Source organism: Macaca nemestrina, chromosome 6 (genome assembly GCF_043159975.1).
Source record: "Macaca nemestrina isolate mMacNem1 chromosome 6, mMacNem.hap1, whole genome shotgun sequence".
Lineage (NCBI taxonomy): Eukaryota > Metazoa > Chordata > Mammalia > Primates > Cercopithecidae > Macaca > Macaca nemestrina.
Window position 1 is genome coordinate 106,051,077 of NC_092130.1, and position 17,085 is coordinate 106,068,161.

The 17,085-nt window shown below is 43.2% G+C and overlaps 1 protein-coding gene across 1 annotated transcript; it reads right to left on the reverse strand.

The window, feature by feature from the left end:
* Positions 1-816: 816 nt before the first annotated feature.
* KGD4 (alpha-ketoglutarate dehydrogenase subunit 4) lies at positions 817-14,293 on the reverse strand. The gene is made up of 4 exons (XM_011730278.3): positions 14,148-14,293; positions 5,249-5,312; positions 2,917-3,104; positions 817-1,771 (listed from the first exon to the last, which is right to left on the reverse strand). The coding sequence occupies exons 1-4, from the start codon at positions 14,187-14,189 to the stop codon at positions 1,754-1,756; spliced, it is 312 nt and encodes a 103-aa protein (XP_011728580.1). The 5' UTR covers positions 14,190-14,293; the 3' UTR covers positions 817-1,753.
* Between the last annotated feature and the right edge of the window lie 2,792 nt (positions 14,294-17,085).

The window sequence follows — 17,085 nt, forward strand, 5'->3', positions numbered from 1 at the left end:
TCAAGCAATTCTCCTGCCTCAGCCTCCTGAGTAGCTGGGATTACAGGCACCTGCCACCACGCCCAGCTAATTTTTGTATTTTTAGTAGAGACGGGGTTTCACCATGTTGGCTAGGCTCGTCTTGAACTCCTGACATCAGGTGATCCACCTGCCTCAGCCTTCCGAAGTGCTGGAATTACAGGCGTGAGCCACCACACCCAGCAATAAATTTTTAAATAATAAAAAAAAGAAATGAATCATGTTTTTATTTTATTTTTTTCATGGAGTCTCACTCTGTCGAACAGGCTGGAATGCAGTGGCGCAATGTCGGCTCACTGCAACCTCTGCCTCCTGGGTTCAAGTGATTCACTGGCCTCAGCTTCCCTGTAGCTGAGATTACAGGTGCATATCACCATGCCTGGCTAATTTTTATGTTTTTAGTAGAGATGGGGTTTCACCATGTCACCCAGGCTGGTCTTGAACTCCTGACCTCAGGTGATCAACCTGCCTTGGCCCCCCAAAGTGCTGGTATTACAAAGCGTGAGCCACTGCACCTGGCCTGAATCATGTTTTTCAATGAGTCACCAGAACAGCTTATTGCCAGCATCAAACCCCAATCCCTATCTCATATTTGTGCTGAACAACATTTACACTAGGCTACAGCAAAAAATTTATAAGAGAAGTAGATCACCTCTGTGGAGTAGTAGAAATAAGTAAAAATTAACCCACAGGTAATTGAGTAAATACAGAAACATACTCAAAACCAATTCTATTTCTTGCTCATGAGCTACCGTTAACTCTCAGGGACCACTTCTTTAAAGCATATTCTGGAAATCGTTAAAGGTATGGAAGAGAATTTATTTAGCTTTGTGAGGTTTTACTTCATAATACACATACCCTTGGCACAGGAGGGGCCCCATTCAAGTTTCATAAACTGCTTAATAAGTAAATATTTATGTTGATTTTATGAGGCTTTGAGACATTAAGTTTGAGAAAGTTAATGGTTATCAGGATTTGCATACAAGATCACAAAACAGTAAAATAAACCAAAGAACAAGACTTCCTTACAACCTCTGAAACATAATAAATTGCAATTTCTAGTGAAATCTTTATTCCTATGCTATATTCATTTTGGTCTCTTATTTTCCATTTTATACTCTGACTTTCTTGGAACCTTTTGTATGATCTCCTCTATCTTAATAGTATAGTCACCTATTTTAGCTTGACTATATTTTTATCATTCAGAGTAGGACACACTTACTAAGCCAGTTATACTCCAGTAAACTTGTGAATGAAAAAACATTAGAGAACAGAGAATTAAGAACAAGTAATAGAGTCATTATTTCACTGATCCTCACCCAATTTCAGGAAAATCATGTACCTAAAACAGCAATTCTGACTGATAAATTTTTCCATGTCTAAACAGAAAGAAAAGTGAAATTATAAGAATCCTATGATAGTTTATTATACATTATGTGCTTTTAATAGTTCGACACTGGTAATGTTTGATAATCAAGAGTAAATTAATAGGCTAACATTTAAAAATGTATACTTTAATAAGTATAAAGTGTATAAATAATTAGGTAAGCTTGTGGAGAAGCTGACCAAGATACATAAATTAGGAAATACAAGTGTCCATCTAAATTTTCTATATTTCATTTTTTTCATAGTATTTATTAAAGGTGTTTAATATACAGTTTCTCATCTGTCATTTTGGAAGTCCTTTATTGTAAAGACAATTCTATTGTCTGATGACAAACAGCAGCCACCATGGTTATTCAGGACCTCCACGCTGAAAAGGGAAAAATAAAGCAGTAAGATTAGATGTTAAATTGACCCAGGAAATGTTTTGATGGTAACTTTACAAATTTATACAATCTTCAGCAAGTAATCTTTGGTGGTTTTTGTTTGTTTGTTTGTTTGTTTTTGAGATGGAGTCTCACTCTGTCGCCGAGGCTGGAGTGCAGTGGCCGGATCTCATCTCACTGCAAGCTCCGCCTCCCGGGTTTACGCCATTCTCCTGCCTCAGCCTCCCAAGTAGCTGGGACTACAGGCACCCGCCACCTCGCCCGGCTAGTTTTCTGTATTTTTTAGTAGAGATGGGGTTTCACCATGTTAGCCAGGATGGTCTCGATCTCCTGACCTCGTGATCTGCCCATCTCGGCCTCTCAAAGTGCTGGGATTACAGGCTTGAGCCACTGCGCCCAGCCAATCTTTAGTTTTTAAAAAATAGTTTTGAATTAGTCAAAACTTTAGGGTATTCCTATCAATTCTTTTTTTTTTTTTTTTTTTTGAGACAGAGTTTCCGGAGTTTCACTCTTGCTGCCCAAGCTAGAGTGCAGTGGTGCCATTTTGGCTCACTGCAACCTCCGCCTCCCGGGTTCAAGAGATTCTCCTGCCTCAGCCTCCCAAGTAGCTGGGATTACAGGCACCCGCCACCACATCCAGCTAATTTTTGTATTTTTAGTAGAGACAGGGTTTCACCATATTGGCCAGGCTGGTCTCCAACTCCTGACCTCAGGTGATCCACCTGCTTTGGCCTCCCAAAGTGCTGGGATTACAGGCGTGAGTCACCATGCCCAGCCCTCTTATCAATTCTTATAAACATAATGTCAGACCTGGAAGGGACTCAAGTTTGACCTGTCCTTAAATTTCTTGGTATCAAGAGCTCTTTACACTCTGAAAAATTATTGAGGACCCCAAAGAACTGTTTTTTTATGTGATTATATCTATTGACATTGATATACCACGCATATTTACAGAGGGATTTGACTATGGTTTGTTTCTCGTAGTCTTGGCCTACCTGACCATCCTGTCTTAGCTCTGACCACACTCTGACATGACAATAGGAATAGCATGTAAATCAGCAAATGAAATCCCCAAAGCCCAAATGTTATGGTGTTTTGCATAGTCTTGGGACAAAGAGCAATGACTTACTTGGATAAATTCAATTTCTTCTTGAGACACAAGTTTCCTTCTGTATTTCTGAGGTAATGTTTTTATTATTTCTGCAGTATCTGGTGGACCCTGATACATCAACAAATCTGGTGATTTACTTCCCTTAGAATGTTGTGAAATTACAGAAGAGTGAGATGGTAGCCCTGCTGATCTCAAAGCTTCCGATACTGAAATTAAAAAAAAAAAAAAAGACCATATTAGAGAAATTGTTCAGATGTCAAAATACTGAGTCTTAAAATACTATCAAATAATCAAGTCATTCTTGAAATGAAGTCATTCTTCAAATAACTCTTGAAGTACTATAATTCCAAAAGGTACATATTGTAGGGTAACTCAGTTGGCTATATATATTTCATAAAGGTTTCTAAAAACAAAGGAGGAGGTAAGGAGGTAGCTACCTCTAAGGAGGTAGCTTTAAAATTTTTATATATTTATTGTTTAGAGATGGAGTCTTACTTTGTTGTCCAGGCTGATCTTGAACTCCTGGGCCCAAGCAAGCATCCTGCCTCAGCCTCCTGCCATCCCACCTCAGCCTGTGAGTAGTTAGGACTATAGGCATGTGCCACTGCACCCAGCAAAGGAGCAGTTTTAAGTAAATGAATTACAAAAATGTAAAATAATGAAATTTCTAGTTAGTGGAATTCAACCCTTTAGGGGAACCTACACTACTTAAGCTTATCTCACATAACCACTCATAGGCCAACACATGGTGGAGTTTACAGGTAATATCTTACAAGGAATAAGAAAGTCAGTAAATGTAAATGAGGGTAGTTTTCTCAGTATCTTCACATTTGTTTATCTTAATTCTTCAATAGTTACAATAAGTTAAAAATATACCTATAAAATGTGTTGAAATTGCCTGAATTAAAGCAAGAGAAGCACAGAGGATCTGGTTTAAAAAAAAAAAAAAAAGGATGGGAATCAGAGAAAAACAGAACCATCTCCCATTAATTTCAAATAAATGCTAAGGATTAAGGCAATCCAAAAAATATTTACTGACTAGATGAATAGATAAATGAATGAATGAAAGAAAAGATGGTTGATGAGCAGAGAAACATAGGAAGGGTTATTATTTTCACAGTCTCTGCAAATGGAAGCATGGGAGAATCTTCTAAAGGATAGGAGAGAATAAAGGTAGGACAAAATTTAGCCCATATAAACTCACTAGAAATTCAGACACATCTTCTGTTGAGTCACTACCTTTTAAAATAGGGGTAATAAAGGCCAGGTGTGTGGCTCATGCCTGTAATCCCAGCACTTTGGGAAGCCAAGGCAGGCAGATCACCTGAGATCAGGAGTTCCAGACCAGCCTAGGCAACATAGCGAAACCCTGTCTCTACTAAAAATACAAAAATGAGTCAGGCGTGCTGGTGTATGCCTGTAATCCCAGCTACTAAGGAGGCTGAAGCACAAGAATTGCTTGAACCTGGGAGGGGGAGGCTGCAGTGTGCCAAGATAGCACCACTGTACTCCAGCCTGGGAGACAGAGCAAGACCCTGTCTCAAAAAGTAAAATAAAATAGAGGTAATAATTTTTTTTTTTTTTTTTTTTTTTGAGACAAAGTCTTGCCCTGTCACCCAGGCTGGAGTGCAGTGGCATGATCTCGGCTCACTGCAACCTCCGCCTCCTGGGTTCAAGCAGTTCTCCGCCTCAGCCTCCCGAGTAGCTGGGACTATAGGAGCCCACCACCATGCCTGGCTAATATTTTTATATTTTTTAGTAGAGACAGGGTTTCACCATGTTGGCTAGGCTGGTCTCGAACTCCTGACCTCAGGTTATCCGCCTGCCTCGGCCTCCCAAAGTGCTGGGATTACAGGTGTGAGCCACCGCGCCTGGCCATAAGTTAATTTCTACTTGTCGGCCGGGCGCGGTGGCTCAAGCCTGTAATCCCAGCACTTTGGGAGGCCGAGGCGGGCGGATCACAAGGTCAGGAGATCGAGACCACAGTGAAACCCCGTCTCTACTAAAAATACAAAAAATTAGCCGGGCGCGGTGGCGGGCGCCTGTAGTCCCAGCTACTCAGGAGGCTGAGGCAGGAGAATGGCGGGAACCCGGGAGGCGGAGCTTGCAGTGAGCCGAGATCGCGCCACTGCACTCCAGCCTGGGCAACAGCGTGAGACTCTGTCTCAAAAAAAAAAAAAAAAAAAAAAAAAAAAATTTCTACTTGCATGCAACATAGGGCACTACTTTGATCGAAGCTCCAATAGTCTTAACTGATTTTTAAATGAGAAATATTGCCTATAATAAAATACTCATTTATAAATATTCACGTACACAATTTTAAAAGAAATCTAAATAAAATACAACTTACCATTGGGTTTAGGATTGTCTCTTCTGTCAGGAAACCTTATTAATGGAGTGTGTGGTTTGACTACCTAAAGGAAAAATAATATGCATGAAAAACAATCTCATTAACTAAAAGAAATGATCTATTAAACCTCATAAATAGATACTTTTGTTAAACTTACTATTTGACAGCAACTTTAAATTATACTCTTCCCCAACCAGGAAAGCTGGTCTATGAATTATTAACTTGTCTATCTGGTAAACACAACTTTGTACTTTATATATAATCACAAGACTTTCATTGTACTATCGAAGGTGTACTTCAAAGCAACCCAATGGAGGAGATGATGTGGATTTTATGTTGCATGACTTATAGATTGGTAAGAATTGAAACCTGGCTGAGCACAGTGGCTTATGCCTGTAATCCCAACACTTTGAGAGGCCCAGGCGGGCAGACTGCATGAGGTCACGAATTCAAGACCAGCCTAGCCAAGATGGCGAAACCCCATCTCTACTAAAAAAATAAAAAAAATTAGCAGGGCGTGGTGGTGGGCACCTGTAATCCCAGCTACTCAGGAGGCTGAAGCAGAGAATTGCTTGAACCCGGGAGGTGGAAGTTGCTGTGAGCCAAGATCGAGCCACTGCACTCCAGCCTGGGTGACAGAGTGAGGCTCTGTCTCAAAACAAATAAACAAACAAACAAACACTTCTCTATTAGCTGTTTCTTCACTTTCATAGCCAAGCTTCTTAAGAGAATGTTGTATCTGTCCTATTGTCACTCCCCTATTTAAAAGTTTGAAAACTGGCTGGGATCGGTGGCTCATGCCTGTAATCCCAGCACTTTGGAAGGCTGAGGCAGGAGGATGGCTTGAGCCCAGGAGTTTGAGACCAGCCTGAGCAAGAAGGTGAGACTCCCTCTCCACAACTTAAAATAAAAAAAAAAAAAGAAGTTTGAAAAATGTTCCACAGCTTTCACGATAAAGTTCAAACTCTTATTTGGCACTCACAACACCCATCGTGATCTGGCCTCTCCTTACTTTGCCAGCCTTTCTCCCCAACTCTCTTATGTACCTGTTGCTCCAGGTATTCTGAAGTACTTTTCCTTTCCCCAATTCATCCTGCTATTTATCCCCATTCCATCTAGAGCTTATGTCCTCTGCCATGAAATCTCCCTCCCTCCCATCCCATTCCACTTCCATGCCTATCCTTCTGACTGCTTATCCTTTACAACAGCTCACATGTCACTCTTCTCTAAGAACTTTTCCCAAATTCCAAAGTCTGAGTTAAAAACTCCTCCTTATATTTTCAGAGGACAGATAAGTTAGCCAATGATTATAGGAGAGTGCTAAGCTCCAGGACAGTCAGAGACAGAAAATTAAGCACTTCTGCAGCAGCATTCCTATTACATGGTAAATGTCCAAGAAACAGTTGCCAAATAAGTGAATAAACCTTTTGTAAGTTAGGTCTAACTGCATAGGCATGTAAATATGTATTATATACTTATACAAATGTACATACACTGCAGAGAAAGAATCATTTGCAACACTGCTTTTATATACTTAAAAACATGATTTAATATGGCCTTATAGGCCAGGCACGGTGTCTCACACCTGTAATCCCAGCACTTTGGAAGGCCGAAGCGGGCGGATCACTTGAGGTCAGGAGTTCAAGACCAACCTGGTCAACATGGTGAAACCCTGTCTCTACTAAAAATACAAAAATTAGCTGGGTTTGATGGTGCACGCTTGTAATCCCAGCTACTCAGGAGGCTGGGGCATGAGAAATCACTTGAACCCAGGAGGTGGAGATTGCAGTGAGCCAAGATTGTGCCACTGCACTCCAGCCTGGGCAACAAAGCAAGACTTCATCTCAAAGAAAAATAACAACAACAATAATAATACAGTCTTATAAATTAAATTCCCACTCTGTTTGGTATCTCTACTTTTTAACAACAAAAAAAAATTATTTTGAGATAGGGTCTTGCTCTGTCACCCAGGCTGGAGTGCAGTGGTGTGATCACAGCTCATTACAGCCTCAACCTCCCAGGGCCAAGTGATCCTCCCACCTCAGCCTCCAAAGTAACTGGGACTATAAGTGTGCCCCACCACGCCTGGCTAATTTTTAACATTTTTTGTGGAGATGGGGTCTCCCTATGTTCCTTACGTGGGTCCTGAACTCCTGGACTTAAGCGATCCTCCTGCCTTGGCCGCCTAAAGTATGGGGATTACAGGCATGAGCCACTGCACCCAGCCCTAGAAAGTGTTTTAAATGCAAAAAAGTAGAATGGCATAAAATAAACCCTGATATATTCATCACACAACTTTAACAATAATATAGTCAATCTTATTTCATCATCCCTTCCTTGATTAAACAAATCCTATACATTTAATCCCATCTCATCTGTTAATACCTTCCACACATTACTGACAAACAGAATTTTTGTTAAATCATAACCCCAATACTTTTTTTTTTTTTTTTCCAATTTGAAAGCAGTGAAGCCAGGCTCAGTGGCTCATGCATGTAATCCCAGCACTTTGAGAGGCTGAGGCAGGAGGATCACTTGAGCCCAGGAGTTCGAGACCAGCCTGGCCAATATAGTGAGACCCTGTCTCTACCAAAAATCTAAAAAGTTAGCTGGGCAGGTGGCGTGGGCCTGTCGTGCCAGTTACTTGGGAGGCTTAGTTGGGAAGATCACTTGAGCCCAAGAGGTTGAGATACAGTAAACCAGACAAGATCATGGTACTGCACTGCAGCCTGGGCAACAGCAAGATCCTGTCTCAAAAAAAAAAGTCACTCTTTATTAACTAACCAGATTACAAATATAATCATGGTAGACACCTTAGTTCACCCTAGTTTTTGTTCAAGTGGGCCCCAATACTTTTGCCACACTTAACAATAATTCCTAGGCTGGGCGCGGTGGCTCAAGCCTGTAATCCCAGCACTTTGGGAGGCCGAGGTGGCCGGATCACGAGGTCAGGAGATCGAGACCATCCTGGCTAACACGGTGAAACCCCATCTCTACTAAAAATACAAAATAACTATCCGGGCGTGGCGGCTGGCACCTGCAGTCCCAGCTACTCAGGAGGCTGAGGCAGGAGATTGGCAGGAACCCGGGAGGCGGCGCTTGCAGTGAGCCAAGATCGCGCCACTGCACTCCAGCCTGGGCGACAGAGTCAGACTCCGTCTCAAAAAAAAAAAAAAAAACCAATAATTCCTACTATCATCTGATATTCAGCTTATGCTCTCATTTCCCCTTCTTGATTGGGTGTGGTGACTCACACCTGTAATCTCAGCACTTTGGGAGTCTGAGGCAGGTGGATTTCTTGAGCTCAGGAGTTTGAAACCAGCCTGGGCAACATGGCGAAACCCTGTCTCTACAAAAAATACCAAAAAATTAGCTGCGAGTGGTGTTGCACACCTTTAGTCCCAGCTATTTCAGGGAATGAGGCAGGAGGATCCACTTGAACCTCGGGAGGTCAAGGCTGCAGTGAGCCATTATCACGCCACTACACTCCAGCCTGTGTGACAAAGTGAGACTCTGTCTCAAACAAAACAAAACAAAAATTTCCCCTTCTCAATTGTCTTTTTACATTCTAAATACAAATATGACAAACAAATAACTCCAACTGCATATTAGTTGGATAACTAAGAAGCCAATCTGAAAAGGCTCCCACTGCAACCATATGACATTCTAGAAAAGGTCAAACTATCCATCTAAGATTTTTTTCTTTTTTTTCTGAGACGGAGTCTCGCTCTGTTGCCCAGGCTGGAGTGCAATGGTGCGATCTCAGCTCAATGCAATCTCCACGCAGGTTCAAGTGATTCTCCTGCCTCAGCCTCCTGAGTAGCTGGGACTACAGGTAAGTGCCGCCATGTCCAACTAATTTTTGTATTTTTAGTAGAGATGGAGATTCTCCATGTTGGCCAGGATGGTCTCAATCTCTTGACCTCGTGATCTGCCCACCTCGGCCTCCCAAAGTGTTGGGATTTCAGGCGTGAGCCACAGTGCTCGGCCCCATCTAAGATTTATTCATGCCTTTTCATGGCTTGATAGCTCATTTCTTTTTAGTGCTGAATAATATTTCAATATCTAGATGTACCACAGTTTATCAATTCACCTACTGAAGGATATCTTGTTTGCTTCTAAATTTTGGTAATTATGAATAAAGCTGCTATAAACATCTGTGTGCAGCTTTTATGTGGACATAAGTTTTCAACTCACTTGGGTAGATACTATGGAGTGTAATGGCTAGATCGTACGGTAAGATTATGTTTCCTTTTGTATGAAATTGCCAAACTGGGATCAGTGCCGTGGCTGACGCCTGTAATCCCAACACTTCAGGAGGTCAAGGCAGGTGGATCTCTTGAGTCCACGAGTTCAAGACCAGCCTGGGCAATATAGTGAAACCCTGACTCTACAAAAAATACAAAAATTAGGCATAGTGGCATGTGCCTAAAAAAGAAAGAAATTGCCAAACTGTCTTCCAAAGTGGCTGTACCATTTTGCATTCCCACCAGCAATGAATGAGAGTTCCTGTTAGGTGGGACAGTAATAAGAATTCACATCTTTGTCAACATTAAGTGTTGTCAAGTGTTTTGGATTCTGGCCATTCTGATAGGTGTGTAATGGTTGTCTTAACGTGAAATTCTCTAATAACATATGATGTTGAGTATCTTCTCTTTTTTTGAGACAGAGTCTCACTCTGTCTCCCAGGCTGGAGTACAATGGTGCGATCTCGGCTCACTGCAACCTCCGCCTCCCAGGTTTAAGCAATTCTCCTGCCTCAGCCTCCCAAGTAGCTGGGATTACAGGTGCACACCACCACACCTGGCTAATTTTTGTACTTTTAGTAGAGATGGGGTTTCGGCATATTGGCCAGGCTGGTCTCGAACTCCTGACTTCTGGTGATCCATCCACCTAGGCCTCCCAAAGTGCTGGGATTATAGGCGTGAGCCACTGTGCCTGGCTGAGTATCTTTTCATTAGACCTATTTGTCATTTGTATATCATTTTTCTTTTTTTTTTTCTTTTGAGACAGGGTTATGCTCTGTTGCCCAGGCTGGAGTACAGTGGTGTGATCTCAGCTCAGTGCAACCTCAACCTCCCGGGCTCAAGCAATCCTCCCACTTAAACTGATCCTCCCACTTCAGCCTCCCAAGTAGCTGGGACTACAGGTGTGCACCACCACACCCAGTTAACCTTTGTATTTTTTGTAGAGACAGGCTTTCACCATGTTGGCCAGGCTGGTCTTGAACTCCAGGGCTCAAGCGATCCACCCAGTTCAGCCTCCCAAAGTGTGTATATTTTCTTTGATGAGGTGTCTGTTCAGCTGTTTTGCCCATTTTAAAATTCAGTCATTTATTTTTATTTATTTTCTTGTTGTTGAGTTCTTCTGTTTCCTTTTTTCTTTTTTTTCTGAGACGGAGTCTCACTCTGTCGCCCAGACTGGAGGGCAGTGGGCTCACTGCAACCTCCGTCTCCCAGGTTCAAGCAATTTTCCTGCCTCGGCCTCCTGAGTAGCTTGGATTACAGGCGCCCGCTACCACACCCAGATAATTTTTGTACTTTTAGTAGAGATGGGGTTTTGCCATGTTGGCCAGGCTGGTCTCAAACTCCTGAACTCAGGTGATCTGCCCGCCTTAGTATCCCAAAGTGCTGGGATGACAGGCATGAGTCACCATGTCCGGCCTTATGTTTTCTATAATAGTCTTTTATCAAATATGCCTTTTGAAAGTATTTTCTCCCAATATGTGGCTTGCCTTTTTTTGACAGTGTCTCACAGAGCAGAAGTTTTTTAATGAAGTCCAGCTTATCAATTAATTTTTTTATGGATCATGCCTTTGGTGTTATATCTAGAAAGTCATTGCTAAACCTAAGGTTAGTTTTATTTTCTCCTATAAGGATTGATTTTATAGATTTGCATTTTGCATTTAGGTCTAGGATCCATTTTGACTTAATTTTTGTGAAGGACGTGAGGTCTGATGGATCTCCAATTTTTTCAGCACCATGTTGAAAGACTATCTTGTCTCCATTGTATTCATTCCCTTTGCTCCTTTTGTCAAAGATCAGTTGACTATCTCTTTATTTTTACCTTTTCAAATCTCAGTTTTAGCTATGCCTCTTACAAATAGTATAGCACTGGATTTTCATTTGTTAGCCAGTCTGAAAATGTTTTACTTTATTATTTATTTTTTGAGACCAGCTCTTGCTCTGTTACACAGGCTGGGGTGCAGTGGAGTGATCGTGGTTCACTGCAGCGTCAAACTTCTGGGCTCAAGTGATCTTTCCACCTCAGCCTCCTGAGTAGCTAGGACTACAGGTACACATCACACACCACCCCTCCTGCCTGGCTAATTTTTATAGAGACAGGGTCTTGCTATGTTGCCTAGGCTAGTCTTGAACTCCTGGCTCAAGCAGTCTTCCCACCTTGGCTTCCCAAAGTGTTGGGATTACAGGTGTGAGCCACCGTGCCCAGCCAGCTTTGTCTTTACTTAATGTTCTGAGACCATGCTACGTGACTTCCTATCAGTTTGTGCCAATCAGTCTTTTGGCACTCTTCTCTTCCTTCAAGATATGGATCAACAACCAAATTCTAAGCTCTACGTTTTTTTTTTTTGAGTCAGGGTCTAGCTCTGTTGTCCAGACTGGAATGCAGAGGCATGATTATGGCTCACTGTAGCCTTGATCACCCGGGCTCAATCTTCCCACTTCAGCCTCCTGAGCAGCTGGAACCACAGGTGCACGTCACCATGCTCAGCTAATTTTTTAAAATTTTTATAGAGATGGGGTCTTGCTATGTTGCCCAGGCTGGTCTTGAACTCCTGGGCTCAAGCCATCCTCCTGCCTCAAACTGCCAAAGTGTTGGGATTACAGGCATACACCAGTGAGCCTGGCCTAAACTCTATCTCTTACTGGCACTGTAGTCCTAACTTTATAGGCTTGTCACAGAGATACTCAATAAATTTTGCTAATGTTATATGTAATTATTACATAATATTAGCACATACTTTATTATTTATTTTTTGAGACCAGGTCTTGCTCTGTTAGCCTGTTACACAGGCTGGGGTGCAGTGGGGTGATTGTGGTTCACTGCAGCATCAAACTCCTAGGCTTAAGTGATATTATATTAGCATATTGGTAGTATTCTTTTCCTTTTTTTTTTTTTAAGAGTGCAGTCACGAACCTGGTATGAATTCTAAATATGTGAGTACAGGTCTTTGTTCCTATGTTAGAAGGGCACAGACCATTCCTTACTGTATATCTCACGGTTTCTTCATTTGTTTGCATGTATCAGCTGTTAGTATTGCTTTGGACTCTACCATTTTAACAAACTACAATTGTTTATGCAAAAGACAGACATATAGATTGTTTCTGGTTTGGGGGCTAACAGAAACAGAGCCAGGGACCCCAAGGCAGTATGTACAGTACCTACCTGCTGAGATACCACACTCCTGCTGCCAGGCTGGAATCCCTCAGCTCTGGACCCCAGTTCTTTGCTAGTAACTCTTTTTTCTCTATGAACATTTTGGTACAGAGACTATGTGCATTCACTTCTCTTGAGCAGTAAACCTATGAGTAGAATTGCTGGGTCATAGGGTAGATACATGCTTAACTATTAGAGACTGACAGCTTTCCAAAGTGGCTGTAACATTTTATATTCCCACCAGCACTATTGAGGGTTTCAGAGGCTTCACATTCTTATCAACACTGACGTCTAAATTTTAGTCATTTTGGTGGATGTGTAGGACCTCATGGTTTTAATTTTTATTTTCCTGGCAAGTAATGATATTGAGCCCCTTTAAAAATGTTCATTGCTCATTTGGGTATCTTTTGTGCAACACCAAGTCTTTTACTCATTTTTAAATTGTTATATATTATTGATACATATGGTTATATATTATGGATAACAGACCTTTGTCAGATAGTCTCTCAGTCCTTACAGAATCTTTAACTAGTTAATGCTCAATAACTACCCACTGAATAAGTGAGGATGATTCACTGCAATGGGACCAAAAACTGGGATCTAGAATTATCATTCAGACAACAACTTCAGGAATTTAGAAAAAGGTCTTTTAAGAGATGTACTTATATAAAGCGAAATGTACTTCTCATATCAAAGATAAAAGTCAATCATAAAATAAAACACTTTCAGGGTTCAAAGACTATGTAAACCAACCACAAAAGTGGAGGTTGTGTCCCACTTATTTAATAATTTTACCTAAGTTTATCAGGAGTTAGTAGCTGATAGGTGGATTAACGAAGTTACTTTAGCTGTCTATCTAAACCAAGTGAAAACAGGCTTGTGAAACCAACGCTTATACACACACAAACACACACTAATTAAGCTTAAATAACATTTTTCTATTCCCCTCATCTGGCGTGTAGCCAGACACTTGGAGAGCCTGGGGAGAACCCGCTCTGGCGAGGGCGCAGTACGCGGCCCCAGTTGCCCGACCATTCCCAAGACCTTGAAGGGACACTGGGTCAGATCCAGGGTTCACTTCCTTCCACGCCCCGCTACCGCCTTCCTTCCGATTGGCTGATCGGGGGGGGGGGGGCACCACCGCCAATCCTAGACGGTGATTGGCCAGGCTACCGCCAGGGCCACCTCACCCACAGACGCCTAAGACTAACAAGGTCCTGGCGGAGGAGCCGGGCACCCCGGCAGTAGGTACAGGACCTACCTGCGAAGATGCTGCACGCTTGCCGCCAGGCTCGAACCCTCGGCGCCGGACCCACCTCACTGCCCGGCCCTAGAGGCTCAAAGTCCCATCCTGACACACACACGCGGGCGCCGCCGCTGGCCCTCCGCAGAGGCGCGGTCACCGCGCAGATTCTGCCCACCGCCTTTCCTCCCCGACGCCGTCGCTATAGTCAGCACCGTCCTACCGGCCAAGGTGCGGAAACGCGACAAATTGCTTTACCTGAACGACCCTACTGGCAGACGCCATCTTACTGCCCATCATGACCCCTAGAAGGGGCAGTTTCCGGGGCGCGAGCGAGCCGCGGCGATCACCGAAGTCCTGGGCGGCTGGGGGCGGTGCTTCTCGGGACGTCGCGGAGGCGGAGACCGGACTGGGCCCGCCTCCGCCGTGGGGCTGGCCCCGCCCCCTGTACCTAACCACCCCCCCCACCCCCGCTTCTCCCTCCTAGGATAGACCCACGTGTGTTCTATTGTTTCGTTTTGAGGACAAAGTTTTGTTACGGTGGGTCTCTTTTGCTCATATGCCTATAAATTGTCTAGGACCATTTCCTTTCCAGAAAGCAAGTTTATTTCGAAACAGTTCAAAATTTTATCTGTAACCAAATAAATAATATAACCTTCTGATCTGCCAGCTCTTGCAAAGATTAAAAAAATTAAAGAAAAACAAAAACCCTGCGGTTTCCTAAAATGAATAATTTTGTTAAAACGGTAGTGGCAGGCTCACAAGAGTTTACTCTGGCTTAAAAAGGGTCATGTCACAGTCTCTTGCTGATTGGCATTGCTTGATTGTAATTTGGTTTCTGTTTTCTTTTTTTTTTTTTTTTTTGAGACGGAGTCTCGCTGTGCCGCCCAAGCTGGAGTGCAGTGGCCGGATCTCAGCTCACTGCAAGCTCCGCCTCCCGGGTTTATGCCATTCTCCTGCCTCAGCCTCCCGAGTAGCTGGGACTACAGGCGTCCGCCACCTCGCCCGGCTAGTTTTTTGTATTTTTTTTTTTAGTAGAGACGGGGTTTCACCGTGTTAGCCAGGATAGTCTCGATCTCCTGACCTCGTGATCCGCCCGTCTCGGCCTCCCAGAGTGCTGGGATTACAGGCTTGAGCCACCGCGCCCGGCCTGGTTTCTGTTTTCTTTACCGTTTATTACTCCTGATATTGAACTGCTGGGCCTTTGCTTCAAGTTGAGATAACTCAAAAATTCAGAAATATTTGAAACGTAAGCCACCCATATCTTTTCCCCAAAGTTACATTATGGGCGGGGCGCTATGACTCACGCCTGTAATCCCAGCACTTCGGGAGGCTGAGGCGGGCGGATCACTTGAGGTCAGGAGACCAGACTGGCCAACATAGTAAAACCTGTCTCTACTAAAAATACAAAAATTAGCCGGGCGTGGTGGCGGGCACCTGTAGTCCCAGCTACTCAGGAGGTGAGGCAGGAGAATTGCTTGAACCCAGAAGGCAGAGGTTGCGGTAAGCCGAGATTGCGCCACTGCACTCCAGCCTGAGCGACAGAGGGAGACTCTGTCTCACACACACAAAAAATAGTTACATTACATTCTGTGATAAATAATGCTTAGGTTATATATAGTATTGTAAGCTTGACCAATGTGTTTGATGATATACATCAGTGATTCTAAGTCTTGGGATCTTTTTACAAATATAAATTACTGAACCCAAATATGATCTATTCGGATTCAGTGTCCCTAGAGAGGCCATTAACCCGTTTTTTGTTTTTTTTTTTGTTTGTTTGTTTGTTTTGTTTTCTTGAGATGGAGTCTTGCTCTGTTGCCCAGCCTGGAGTGCTGTGGCGTGGCGTGATCTCGGCTCACTGCAACCTTTGCCTCCTGGACTCAAGCAATTCTCCAGCCTCAGCCTCCCGGCGCCCGCCACCACGCCTGGTTAATTTTTGTATTTTTAGTAGAGACAGAGTTTCACCATATTGGCCAGACTAATCTCCAACTCCTGGCCTCAAGTGACCCACCCACCTCGGCCTCCCTAAGTGCTGGTATTACAGGTGTGAGCCACTGCGCCTGGCCCCATTTTAATTATTTGCTTTTTTTTTTTTTTTTTTTTTTTGAGACAGAGTCTCAAAAGGTTAAAAGGTTTAACCTTTTAATCCCGTCTCTACTAAAAATACAAAATTATTTTCAAATGTGCAGTTCAGTCACATTAAGTACATTCACATTGCTGGGCAATTGTTACCATCTTCAGAAACTGTACCCATTAAACAAAAACTTATTCCTCCTTCCCTCAAACTCTGAAAACTATCATTTTACTTCCTGTCTCTATGAATTTGACTACTGTAGGTACTTCATGTAAGTGGAAACATAACCGTATTTGTCCTTTTGTAATTAGCTTTTTTCACTTAGCATGTCTTCAAAGTTCATTCATGTTGTAGAATTTATCAGAATTTCCTTCTTTTTTAAGGCTGAAAAATATTCCATTATATGTGTATACCACATTTTGCTTATCCGTTCATCTGTGATTTTTTTTTTTTTTTTTTTTTTTTGAGACGGAGTCTTGCTCTGTCACCTAGGCTGGAGTGCAGTGGTACGATCTCGGCTCACTGCAAGCTCCGCCTCCTGGGTTAGCGGCAGGAGAATGGGCAGCCTCCCGAGTAGCTGGGACTACAGGTGCCGCCACCACGCCAGGCTAATTATTTTGTATTTTTAGTAGAGACGGGGTTTCACCTTGTTAGCCAGGACGGTCTAGATCTCCTGACCTCGTGATCCACCCTCCTTAGCCTCCCAAAGTGCTGGGATTAAAGGCGCGAGCCACCACGCCCAGCAGATTCTTTTTTTTTTTTGGAGACAGAGTCTCGCAGTGACACACCCAGGCTGGATGCCATGGCATGATCTCAGCTCACTGCAACCTCTGCCTCCTTGGTTCAAGTGATTCTCCTGCCTCACCCTCCCGAGTAGCTGGGATTACAGGCACCCACCACCACACCCAGCTAATTTCTGTATTTTTAGTGGAGATGGGGTTTCTCCATGTTGGCCAGGCTGATCTCCAACTCCCGACCTCAGGTGATCCGCCCGCCTTGGCCTCCCAAAGTGCTGGGATTACAAGTGTGAGCCACTGCACCTGGCCTGGTTCAATGCTTTTTAAAAAAATTTCATTTGAGACTCCTTTGATCTATGCCTCATTTAACAGTATGTTCAGT

What these genes read in the sequence shown, in the direction of transcription:
- KGD4 (XM_011730278.3), bottom strand. Translation starts at nt 14,189, where the DNA reads ATGATGGGCAGTAAGATGGCGTCTGCCAGTAGGGTCGTTCAG. An exon ending in CTGCCAGTAGGGTCGTTCAG is followed by an intron (nt 5,313 to 14,147) that starts GTAAAGCAATTT and finishes TTTTTCCTTTAG; the next exon opens with GTAGTCAAACCACACACTCC. An exon ending in AGACAATCCTAAACCCAATG is followed by an intron (nt 3,105 to 5,248) that starts GTAAGTTGTATT and finishes TTTTAATTTCAG; the next exon opens with TATCGGAAGCTTTGAGATCA.